Source organism: Trichomycterus rosablanca, chromosome 19, assembly GCF_030014385.1.
Source record: "Trichomycterus rosablanca isolate fTriRos1 chromosome 19, fTriRos1.hap1, whole genome shotgun sequence".
In the NCBI taxonomy this organism is placed as follows: Eukaryota; Metazoa; Chordata; class Actinopteri; order Siluriformes; family Trichomycteridae; genus Trichomycterus; species Trichomycterus rosablanca.
This window is the reverse complement of record NC_086006.1, coordinates 5,431,520-5,441,928: the sequence shown is the minus strand read 5'-3', so window position 1 is coordinate 5,441,928 and position 10,409 is coordinate 5,431,520. Positions and strand designations below refer to the sequence as shown.

Genomic DNA, 10,409 nt, shown 5'->3' with positions numbered 1-10,409 from the left:
TCGTCGTTGTTGCTGGTGTGTTTGTGAACTTAATTTATTACACAGCACTTGGAAACTTGCATCCTCAGTCACATACAATGTGTTAATAGTATGAAAATGGTAATGTCACTTATGATGGTTTAGTAATTTGTCATATGATGTAGATTAGGACACAGTCAGAGATACTTGTAATAAGCTACTGGCTTTCTTTTATACTTCATATTGTAACTAAAAACATCATGCTGTTTTAAGTCTTTAAAAGCAATTTGTGTCCTGTGTATACACATTAGTATACACAATATGAATTATCTTTTGACTTTTGGTTTGTAAAATATACAGGCTGTATTTCATTTAGTTCTTTGTTAATAGTATCAAATGGAACCAAGTGCTATTTACAGTAAATAGTGTATAAATGTTTCTTCTTTCTTTCGGCTGTGGTTATCCAATGCAGACAATTGCACCCTCTTTAAAAATAGTTAGGTCTGCCTTTAAACTTCATTAGAAAGCTCAGAGCTTTGTCAGTTCACTTCTATTACTTCCTGTTGCTTACACACAGATTATTGTTGTGTATGGAGCTCTTTGGTGGCTTTTACATTTTATACAGCTCAGTGTATATCAGTTGAAAAGCATTATTAAACCCCTTTTATTTAATTTGTGCAAATGCTGTCCATTTTTAAAAAAGACAGTGTCATTGGTGTAAAGCACTGCATTAGGTCCCAAAAATACAACAGCTATCCCCAATGTGATAATTAAACAAATTTATTATACAAAAACAATTATGGTCATAACATTTTGATGGTTTTGATTGTAGACAGTTCCTGCTGACTCACGTCTCTAGGGAAGCATATGCCAGCTATCTCAATTGGAAACCTCTAGAAATAAGAGACACAGCTAGTAGATAGACATTGGAATGTACTAAATTGTGAGAACAAGCAAAAATCCAAAATGAAAAATTTAACATTTTATTTAGAAGTTAAAAAAGCATGAACTGTACAAATTCTTACAAATACACAATAGTCATAGCATAGGATAAAAAGGAAGATAAAAAAAAAAGAAAATAATTCATTTGACTCATTTATGCCACACTACTGTGACGGTCAGCGTTAGCGTAATCCGGCAGCATGCCTGAATCTGACCATCACATTGACCTGTAGATGTTTCTGCCCACACAATCCACATTCTCACTAAACTATTCTCACAGGGTTTTTCCAGACTGCTGATGTGAGGTGATACAACTTATACATAGACAGTCCTTCATAATATTCCTTTAACAGATTGATTGTAGCTGAAGATTATCAGGCATTGGGAAAATGAAACCTAAATTATAAAAGAATGTAACGTCCGGTGATTCACAGTGCAGTAAATGCAGAAGGAATTTTAATTCTTTAATCCTTTGCTGTTAAATGAGGCAAAAAAACATGTTGGATAAAACCTTTGATAGTATATGAGTCACGTTCATTCTTCAAAAGTTTAATGACTTAGTAGGTGGGGATATCTGTGAGCACCCCATGAGTCATAGGGGTGTTTAAATGTCAATAAACTGCCAAATATCATAACCCAAACTGTTTATCAGGGATAATTTCTGCATTTGTTTTTGGTAACCAGTCTTGTCTGTACAAGCTTTTTAAGATCAGAGGTAGTTTATCTGGTTTCATTCTTTCAGAATGAACTGTCAGATTTAAAAGGCAGTGAAGTGCAAATCCTGTTTACAATATGTACACTTTCCTGAGGTTCTCTGAGATTATTTACACAAAGTTTACTATTGGAAATATTAAAAAATTACTAAATATTAGAACATACTATCACATTTACAACTGTACAAATCATTAGTCACATAATAAGTTGGTTTTAATTGCCTGCAAAATGACCCCTAATAAAATAACAGGGCTTGGCACTCCTTGCTAGTGTAGTTCCAGCTATTTTACACTGTGAAAGCCATGTTTAATCATTACTTCCTAAGCTGGTCCATGTCTCTAAAACGAGACATTTAAAAGAGTGATTAATAAAACAGAAAACCAGGGAAAGCCCACCAGGGTATTTTAACAAGCCTGTGACTGACACAGTAGACTGTGGGAGACGCCCACGTCTATAAGAAGTGTCAGTGGTTCACATTCAGCACTCCTACGTTGTCAGGTTTGTGTTTCAACTCAGAATATTATGACTGTAATTTTAGTAGCATTTTTAAACAATTTTATTCATTTTAAAATTAATGCAGTATTGTTTAAATATAATTACTATTGCCAGCAAAATATCATCTCTACACCTATACTCCCAGATGTGACAAGAAAATGTCCCACTAATGTGTCATCATGTAACAGCAGGCTGGCTCACTTTTTGCACAACTAGACGTAATTGGAATTGCAGTAACGGAGATCAACAATAACAATGATTAACCATAGGCAGTTTGAAACATTCAGAGTCTGATGGCAATCTACTGTATTAGCATGCTTCCGATTTCAAATATAGTAAAAAGCAGAAAAACAGCCTCATTCAAATCAAAAAGAAAAGGACAGCCAGCAATAAAATGGATGGATACAATTAGAGCAATAATGAAAAAGCCATTTAAAAAAACCCAAAGACTTGAGCAGAAAACAGGATGTTCTGGAGGAACACTATCCATATGATTGACAGGAGTCAAATAAACAGCACTTACAAAGTCAACACATTTCGTCCCTTCATGTAAGTATTTATGAACAGCACAACCATGAAAGGAGCCTGAAAACACCATTTCCAAGGCTTCAGCTTTCTTTAATCTGGACAGAGAGACAGTTGGTCTCTGAATATGAGACAGCTTCAGCTTAGGATCAAGCTCTTCATCCATTCAGTGTGTAGAAATAATGCAGTACGTATCTGCAGGTCTCAAAGAATGAGTTTAGACTCTGAATTCTGTGTGCTGAGGGACTCTGAGCTGCCTCCTTTCTCCTGTTCTGGTTGGTGAAAGCTGCAGGGTTCCTCATGATCCACCATCATAACAGTGAACTCTAATGAGAACAGAACAGATGGGACATCAGCATGTACATCTCTACATTTCTAGCAAAAAAATAGGTCATGTTCATTTGCTAAAAGCTGAATGTTAAACGTTATGTGAAGTACAGATAGTGGCAATACACTGAAGTAAAACCTGAAGTAACCATGTCAAAATTACCAACACAGCATCACTAGTAGGTTCTAAAAGATTGGTGTCAATGTCATTAACTTTAGCTAACTGACAAATGTCACAAAAAGTTTAAAATTTTAGGTTTTAAACCGTGTTAAACATAGTGGCAGTGTGTAGATGAATATCATAAAGAGAAACAGTGGCAAGTAGAAACTTATTTTACAGGATAAATGTTAACCACCCGAGTGCAGACAAAAAATTAACCAGCTAATTAAGTAAGCAAATTAATTAGTTCAAGGCTGTACTTCCATTCGAAACCCTCTTTTATCAAAGGCCAATAGGTGAAGACACATAACTTTGTATAGGGACCAAATTTTCAACAGATGAATGAATTTATGTTTGTAAAAATCCAAAGCATGCCTTCTGCCCATAAAGTGTGTTACGAGCTATAAAATGTTAAGTTCATAATGGCCAGTTACTGTATCTAGCAGATAGTGTTTAAAGGTAACTTCCTTACTTGGTCCTACAACCAAAGAAAATGGGCCAATTTTACTAAATTAAAAGTATCCGAGGGTGCAAACATTCTTCTTCTGATGTCACAATATTTTAGTGTGATATTACATACTGCCTAAATTGATTTAAATTGGTTTGATGAACACCAGGATAAAATCAAGCACCCTCCAATCACCAGGTTTTTCACTGAAGCAAGTTTTGGAGTGGAAACTGTAAGATTATTGTAATTTTTTGCATAAAACAGTGCACTATTTGACCACAAACTATTCAGAACAGCATTTCAAGAAGAATTAAAAGTGTTCTGGATGAAAAGACTGGTACTATGCATTATTTTCCTTTTATGCTGGTATACTGATAGATACAGATTTTTCTGTCTATACCCTGCACAGTCATGTGCATATATTAATAGAGATATTAAAACTTATTGAATTATAGAATCTAATAACAAAGCATATGCTTACTTTTTAGATTATTTAATCTGTATTAAGGAATGTTGGAATAGGACATTTTACCTTGGTTCTTGCTTTGAGTTTTGTTTTCAGATTTTCCAGTTCTTCGTGAAATGAGCCACAGAGATAAGATGATCACAGCGATAAATGCGGAGGCACCTCCAAAAATTCCAACTAGTGGCCAAATGGATTGATCTGGAAAGAAACATAAAATTTTTTCTTTAGTATTTTAATGTGACAATGTTCAGCGGATATCCACAATCATTTACTGTTTCTTACCATTTGTTTTTTTTCCTACTGGTAGTAGCTCCACTGTGTTGACTTCTGTAACACACAGTTAAACATACACAAGTTGGATTACCTACAAAGCTGAATTCTTAAATTGACACATGCTTGACTTTGTAAATACCATTCATATTCTAAATACGGTAAGTTCTTCAGAAAGGCCATTCATAAAGCTTGACTTTGGCCTTACTGAACCATTGCAAAACCTCCTTTGGTGTGTGTTTTGCTAAATTTTAAACAAGGCGCTTGGTCCACTGGCAAAAAAACAAACACTAGCACCATGTTAAGTAGCAAAGGTAAAGTGTTGTTGGGTTTTATTGCTTCACCTTTCCGTTCCGATCATACTTCTGATCATTGTGGTATAGTTAATACCTCCATTTTTGTTTTATCTGACCAAAAACTTTCATTCACAAGGTCTTTTCTTTGTGAATGTGATAAGCGATAAGTTTTGAGGGACCAATTTTAAAGAAAGGGCTTTTACTTGACTGACAGTCTCTGAACGTTCATGGCTCGGCAAGACTAGCCCATTTAATATAGACAAAGATAAGTTACTGGTTATATATTTCTACAATACCACATTAATCATCCAAGTTGCTGTATGTATATTTTGTATGTATGTTTGTCACCTTTTTTTAGAAAAACATAATAAACTATTGAAATAACTAAAATTCATGAACATTCATGTCTTTGTGTCTTATTTTTCTTACCACTTGGTGCGTAGGTTGTTACCTCACGGCTGCACTTTATGTCACTAAATGCATCACCTTTGGCAATAAGGATCTGTCCTTCGGGACAACTGAAACAGGACGATAAAAATATGGTTATTTAAATTGCCTTTAATTGTTTTAAAACAGAATGTTCTTATAAATCTGTACCTTTTTGTCCAAGGTTTACATGAGCTGTGGATTTTATCATTGAACGTTCCCTCTGGGCATTTTCTGCAAGACCCTATACACATGCACAAAAATAAAAATGATGATCCATTCCATACCAATAATAAAAGAATCAAATAATAATTATTATAATAATAAATACTTACGTTTTGGTGTTGGCTCTTCCCCCTTTCCACACTCATCAACACAGAATTTGCACTGATTATCTCCACATCGGAGGCCAGGCTTGCATCCACATACAGTGTCAGTGGAGGTATTGCAGGCCTTCAGTTCAAACTGTGGATCTGTTCAAAGGGACAAGTTTACAATTAACATAAATACGCTAAACACTAGCCTTACTGTTTCTTTAGATTGTGTTAATTATTGCATTTTACATTGTCAAGAGTCTGTTCATTATTGCATTTAACATTATAAAGAAAGGTGACAGTAAAAAAAACAACATAGTAAACTCATTATGCTTCATTACTAACTTATTCATGTCTTTTTTGTCACCAATCTATATCTAAGCAATAATCTAGAATTTTGAATTAATTGCTAAGATTAGCTGAATACCTGAACACTGAGTACATCTGGAGCATGCCATGCTCATCGGCTTGACTGTGTAAGTATTAGGATGACACGGAGCACAAAGCTTCTCAGGGTCTGGTCCACACTCCATCACCAAACGGTTGCCTATACACACACACACACACAAATATACATATATGTATATATTCTCACATACAAATCTTTATCTAACCTACATTATAGGGTGTACTTTATATTTAAAATACAGTCAGTCTAAAAAAAACAAGTCTTTCTAAAAAACATCTTATGACACATTTTCTCATTGTGTTAATTCAATCAATCATCTCATTAGTCATTTCATCCTGGGGTCTTCATTGCTGGTCTGGAGCCTATCCTACAAACACTGAGCACAGTATAGAATTACACCACACAGCTGGGATGAGGACAAATCAAACATTACAGACAGTAACCTGAGGTTTACCAAATGAAACTTGGTTGCTTAAGCATTGAGCTAATATTATTTAAAACAGGCAATACATATTATTAGGGTTCACTTTATACAAGTATTTTGCTGAACAGCTATAGCGTTCTCTCATCCAAGGTTAGGTCCCCGCCTTCATTTACTGTCTGTGTGTAGTATGGGTTTTCCCTGGGCTGTCTGGTTTCCTCCCACCTCCCAAAACTACCTGAGTGAGTTAGTGTATGGGTGGGTAAATGAATGAATAAACAGACACATGTGAGTGTGCGGTCTGACACACTGCATTATGTCTTAGATAACAGATAATAAATAGAAACATCAGCACCATGTTAAGTAGCAAAGGTAAAGTGTTGTTGGGTTTTAATACTTCACCTTTTCTCCTCCGGGCATACTTCTGATCATTGTGGTATAATTAATGCCTCCATTTTTGTTTTATCTGACCACAAAACTTCATTCACAAGGTCTTGTCTTTGTAAATGTGAAGTTTTGAGGGACCAATTTTAAAGAAAGGGCTTTTTCTTGATTGACAGTCTCTAAGCCAGTGGTGATACAGACTCTTTCACTGTAACGTTCGTGGCTCAGCAAGACTAGCCCATTTAATATGGACAATCATCTCATTATCCAAGTTCCAACACATTTTAATTACTTCAATCAAAGACGGCTGATTATGTTCTTGGAATATAATCAGTAATTGTGTGCAGCTTCTCAAAATACTAGTAAGATCTATGTCCAAACCCTTTAATGGGCAAGAGACACTGTCAGGAAAATGTTTCCCAAATGTGATCAGGAAGACAACGTAACTGGACCAAGAATTCAAAGGGACACTATGACACTTTGCATGATATTGAATATAAAGATATTTAAAAAGTAAAACATTTCAAATACATGGTCTTCAAAAGTCACATCTCAATACTAGTAACATCTCTTCAACAGTTTGTTGTATATGTTTTAAATAGGGGACAAAAGGCAGTTAACCTGGGAAATGAATCCCAAAATCTGTCCAGTGTTTTTTTTGTTTTTTTTAAGAAAAGGCACTGGACTCACCGCATCTCTGTCCAGGATAAAGCGGCAAGTGACAATTAATGTACTAAAAATAGATCTTTAAATCCTTAAATACCCGAAAGTAACATCCTGCAGCTGGCAGGTAGAGAACAGATACATGAAATTTGGTGCAGAGGATCCATAAAGCTGTTCAGAGCATACACAGTGCTGTAAAATAGTGGATACATTATAACAGAAGATCTAGATTCAATTTTCATAAACCGCTTGGTCCTAGTCGGGGTCGCGGCGGGTCCGGTTCCACTGGGAACACTGGATGCGAGGCAGAACTAGTCCGGACAGGGCGATAAACCATCGCAGGGCTATCGTACATATCGTACACTATAATGTATTTTCAATGGCTTTACATTCAAATGAGTAATTTTATTCCCTTAGTTTTCTACTATACATTGTTTAAGCATTTCTGTTGCTTGTGACAAAGACAAAACAACAGCAAAACCAAACATACAAATGCATTTCATGCAAACCTGTATGTTAAAGCAACATATATATAATATTTTATATTAAACATGTTCAGCTGATGACAGACTAACGTTTATCATGAAGAATTTCCAGCCACTGTGTTCAGTGCACCTAAAGTCTCTGCAGACCCCTGATTGACCCTGTAGTGCAGATAATACAGTAGTGCTGGACTTACCTGGCTTGCACCGTCGACAGCAGACTGAACGGTTTTGTCCCAGAATCCAGTCCTGGCAGCCTGCGCTTATTTCCTCAGCGCTGAGTAACAAACTGCTGGTAAACAGAGCAAGATACAGTCCCACCACCACGGGCTGCATAGCTGCTTTAAACCGTCGGTCTGTGAGCTGGATCTGCAGTGACTGATCAGTGGAACTAGAGTGAAACGTGTGAAGTGACTTCAGCTTAAATCAAGGAGGGGCGTGTTCCAGTGGGTTGCCAGATAGAGCATAGTTCCTCTCTGGTACTGCTGAGCTAAGAAAAATGACGCCAATCAATCAACCTCAGTCACAGCTAAAAATGTATCATGGTGTCATGAGAAATGACAATAAAACCAAATATTTAACAAAAACATCACAGCTTCACATTAATTGTACTTTACCTTAACTGACTGTAAAACACAGTAAAAACTTACCTAGCTCTGTAGCTCTACAGTAGTAGGCTAGTACACTTATTCAGCTTTATTTAATTATCAGCAAATCTGACTATTAAATTCTGTACTTTAATGATCTCTTAGTAGCTTAACATTTTTTAAAGTTTTCTTGAAAATATGCCCTACCATTACATTACTGCAATTGCAAACACCCACTTTATTTTTACACTTTAAATACATGTTAAAAGTGTACTTACAACATTAGCACCTCTAAAAGATATGGAACTTTAGTGCTTATCCTTTAGATCTTTCATTCAAAAAGCTATTACCAAAAAAACATAGAAGTGCAAGCATTAAATGAACAATAAAAAATGTTAAATCTGAAGGTACCACAATTACTGTTCCATTATGGGGGTTCCATGATTTGTGGAAGGCACTTTATGGCTTTAGAATAGTCATTGGCTGTAGTTACTTACAAAAAAATATTTTAAAAAAATTAATAAAACTAGTGTGGAGTTAGAAGTTAATCCCACTTAGTTAAAAGATATCACAAAAAAAGTATGTATGTGTTCCAATCATTCCATGTTTAAAAAAGAACAGTTGTAGAAACATGGAAATCCCATTACTCATTATCTACAATTGTTTATAAACATATTACTTACTTACTTTCTTACTTACTGTATTTATTAAATTAACAAAATACAGTTATTATTGTTTGTTTGTTTATTAGGATTTTTAACGTCATGTTTTACACTTTGGTTACATTCAAGACAGGAACGGTAGTTACTCATTACACAAGGTTCATCAGTTCACAGGGTTATATTGAACACAGTCATGGACAATCTTCAATTCACCTCACTTGCATGTCTTTGGACTGTGGGAGGAAACCGGAGCACCCAGAGGAAACCCACGCGGACACAGGGAGAACATGCAAACTCCACACAGAAAGGACCCGGACCGTCCCACCTGGGGATCGAACCCAGGACCTTCTTGCTGTGAGGTGACATTGCTACCCACTTAGCCACAGTGCAATACAGTTATTAAATATCTAGTATCAATTATTTGATGTATAGGTTGTTATAGGCAATATGTACAATAGCATTATGCTGTTATTGTATTTATTTGAATGGTTTTTTTCATTAAAAATTTTTTTTTTATCTACACAATAAAAAAAGGGGATTAGAACTAAACTAATTAATCATGTAAGGCTATAAAAACAATAACAAAAACATTTAATCGAAAGTCAGAATCACGATTTTAGTCAAATAAACCCTTTATAGTATTAGTCACGTGTGTGTGGCTCACTTTCAATTTGTGTAATTCAAAGAAGAACAATTCTTTACCTCACAGCATTATAATCTAAAGAATAATAATCACAGCATTATAATAATACAACACAAATTCCTAAGCAAAATCCATTTTAAACACATAATTTACACTTAGGCTTTTCTTTTGGAGTTTGCTGTCTCTTTTCATCATGTCTGCAACAGACAATGAACACTTCAGTCTCTCTCTTTATATAACACATAACAGCAGAAGCAAAATAAGGGTATTAATAAGGTTTCCAATGGTTTAATCATGTTGTAGCCAAACTTTAGTTCATAGTAACTGGCAGTAGGTTTTTAAAATCAGCAACATTATGTAAGGGTTGGATGATTGTGACATGGCAGTATTAACATATTCTGCTATTCCACAAAAATACATCATACAATCTTTCATTTTCTTTGGCAATCATTCAACTGTTAAAGTAAACTGTAAAACTATAAAATTTAGCACAGCTGAAAAATGTTGAAATTGTTAAACAATAATTGTAAAACTACAATGTGGGGAACATTAACACTGTTCTTCACTATGCATACATTTAGCACATAGCTTGTTGCTTCCCAGAACCGACTCCTTTCCCAGTTAAGTGGTGAACTCCAGTTGCATTTGAATGCTCACATGACTCACTGTGGTAAATAGCTTATGTCTTCTTTGTTTTTATATCTTTATCACTTATATCCTTTTAGTATTTTTTTTAGTATTAAACTTCAAATTCAAATTTAAATGAATGATCCGAATGTTTATATTCTTAATGATAAACATGTCCTGTGGCACACTT

The 10,409-nt window shown here is 35.1% G+C and overlaps 1 protein-coding gene across 1 annotated transcript; it reads right to left on the bottom strand.

Moving 5' to 3' along the window:
- Window positions 1-920: 920 nt before the first annotated feature.
- Window positions 921-8,036, bottom strand: tnfrsf9a (tumor necrosis factor receptor superfamily, member 9a). The gene is made up of 8 exons (XM_063016019.1): window positions 7,898-8,036; window positions 5,769-5,888; window positions 5,363-5,500; window positions 5,199-5,271; window positions 5,031-5,119; window positions 4,318-4,362; window positions 4,102-4,233; window positions 921-2,960 (listed from the first exon to the last, which is right to left on the bottom strand). The coding sequence occupies exons 1-8, from the start codon at window positions 8,034-8,036 to the stop codon at window positions 2,839-2,841; spliced, it is 858 nt and encodes a 285-aa protein (XP_062872089.1). The 3' UTR covers window positions 921-2,838.
- Window positions 8,037-10,409: the final 2,373 nt, after the last annotated feature.

Bases quoted from the DNA above. Each gene is read 5' to 3' on its own strand.
- tnfrsf9a (XM_063016019.1), bottom strand. From the start codon at position 8,036: ATGCAGCCCGTGGTGGTGGGACTGTATCTTGCTCTGTTTACCAGCAGT. The intron at 5,889-7,897 runs GTAAGTCCAGCA...GTGTGTGTATAG, and splicing joins CTGTCGACGGTGCAAGCCAG to GCAACCGTTTGGTGATGGAG. The intron at 5,501-5,768 runs GTATTCAGCTAA...CCCTTTGAACAG, and splicing joins CAGATGTACTCAGTGTTCAG to ATCCACAGTTTGAACTGAAG.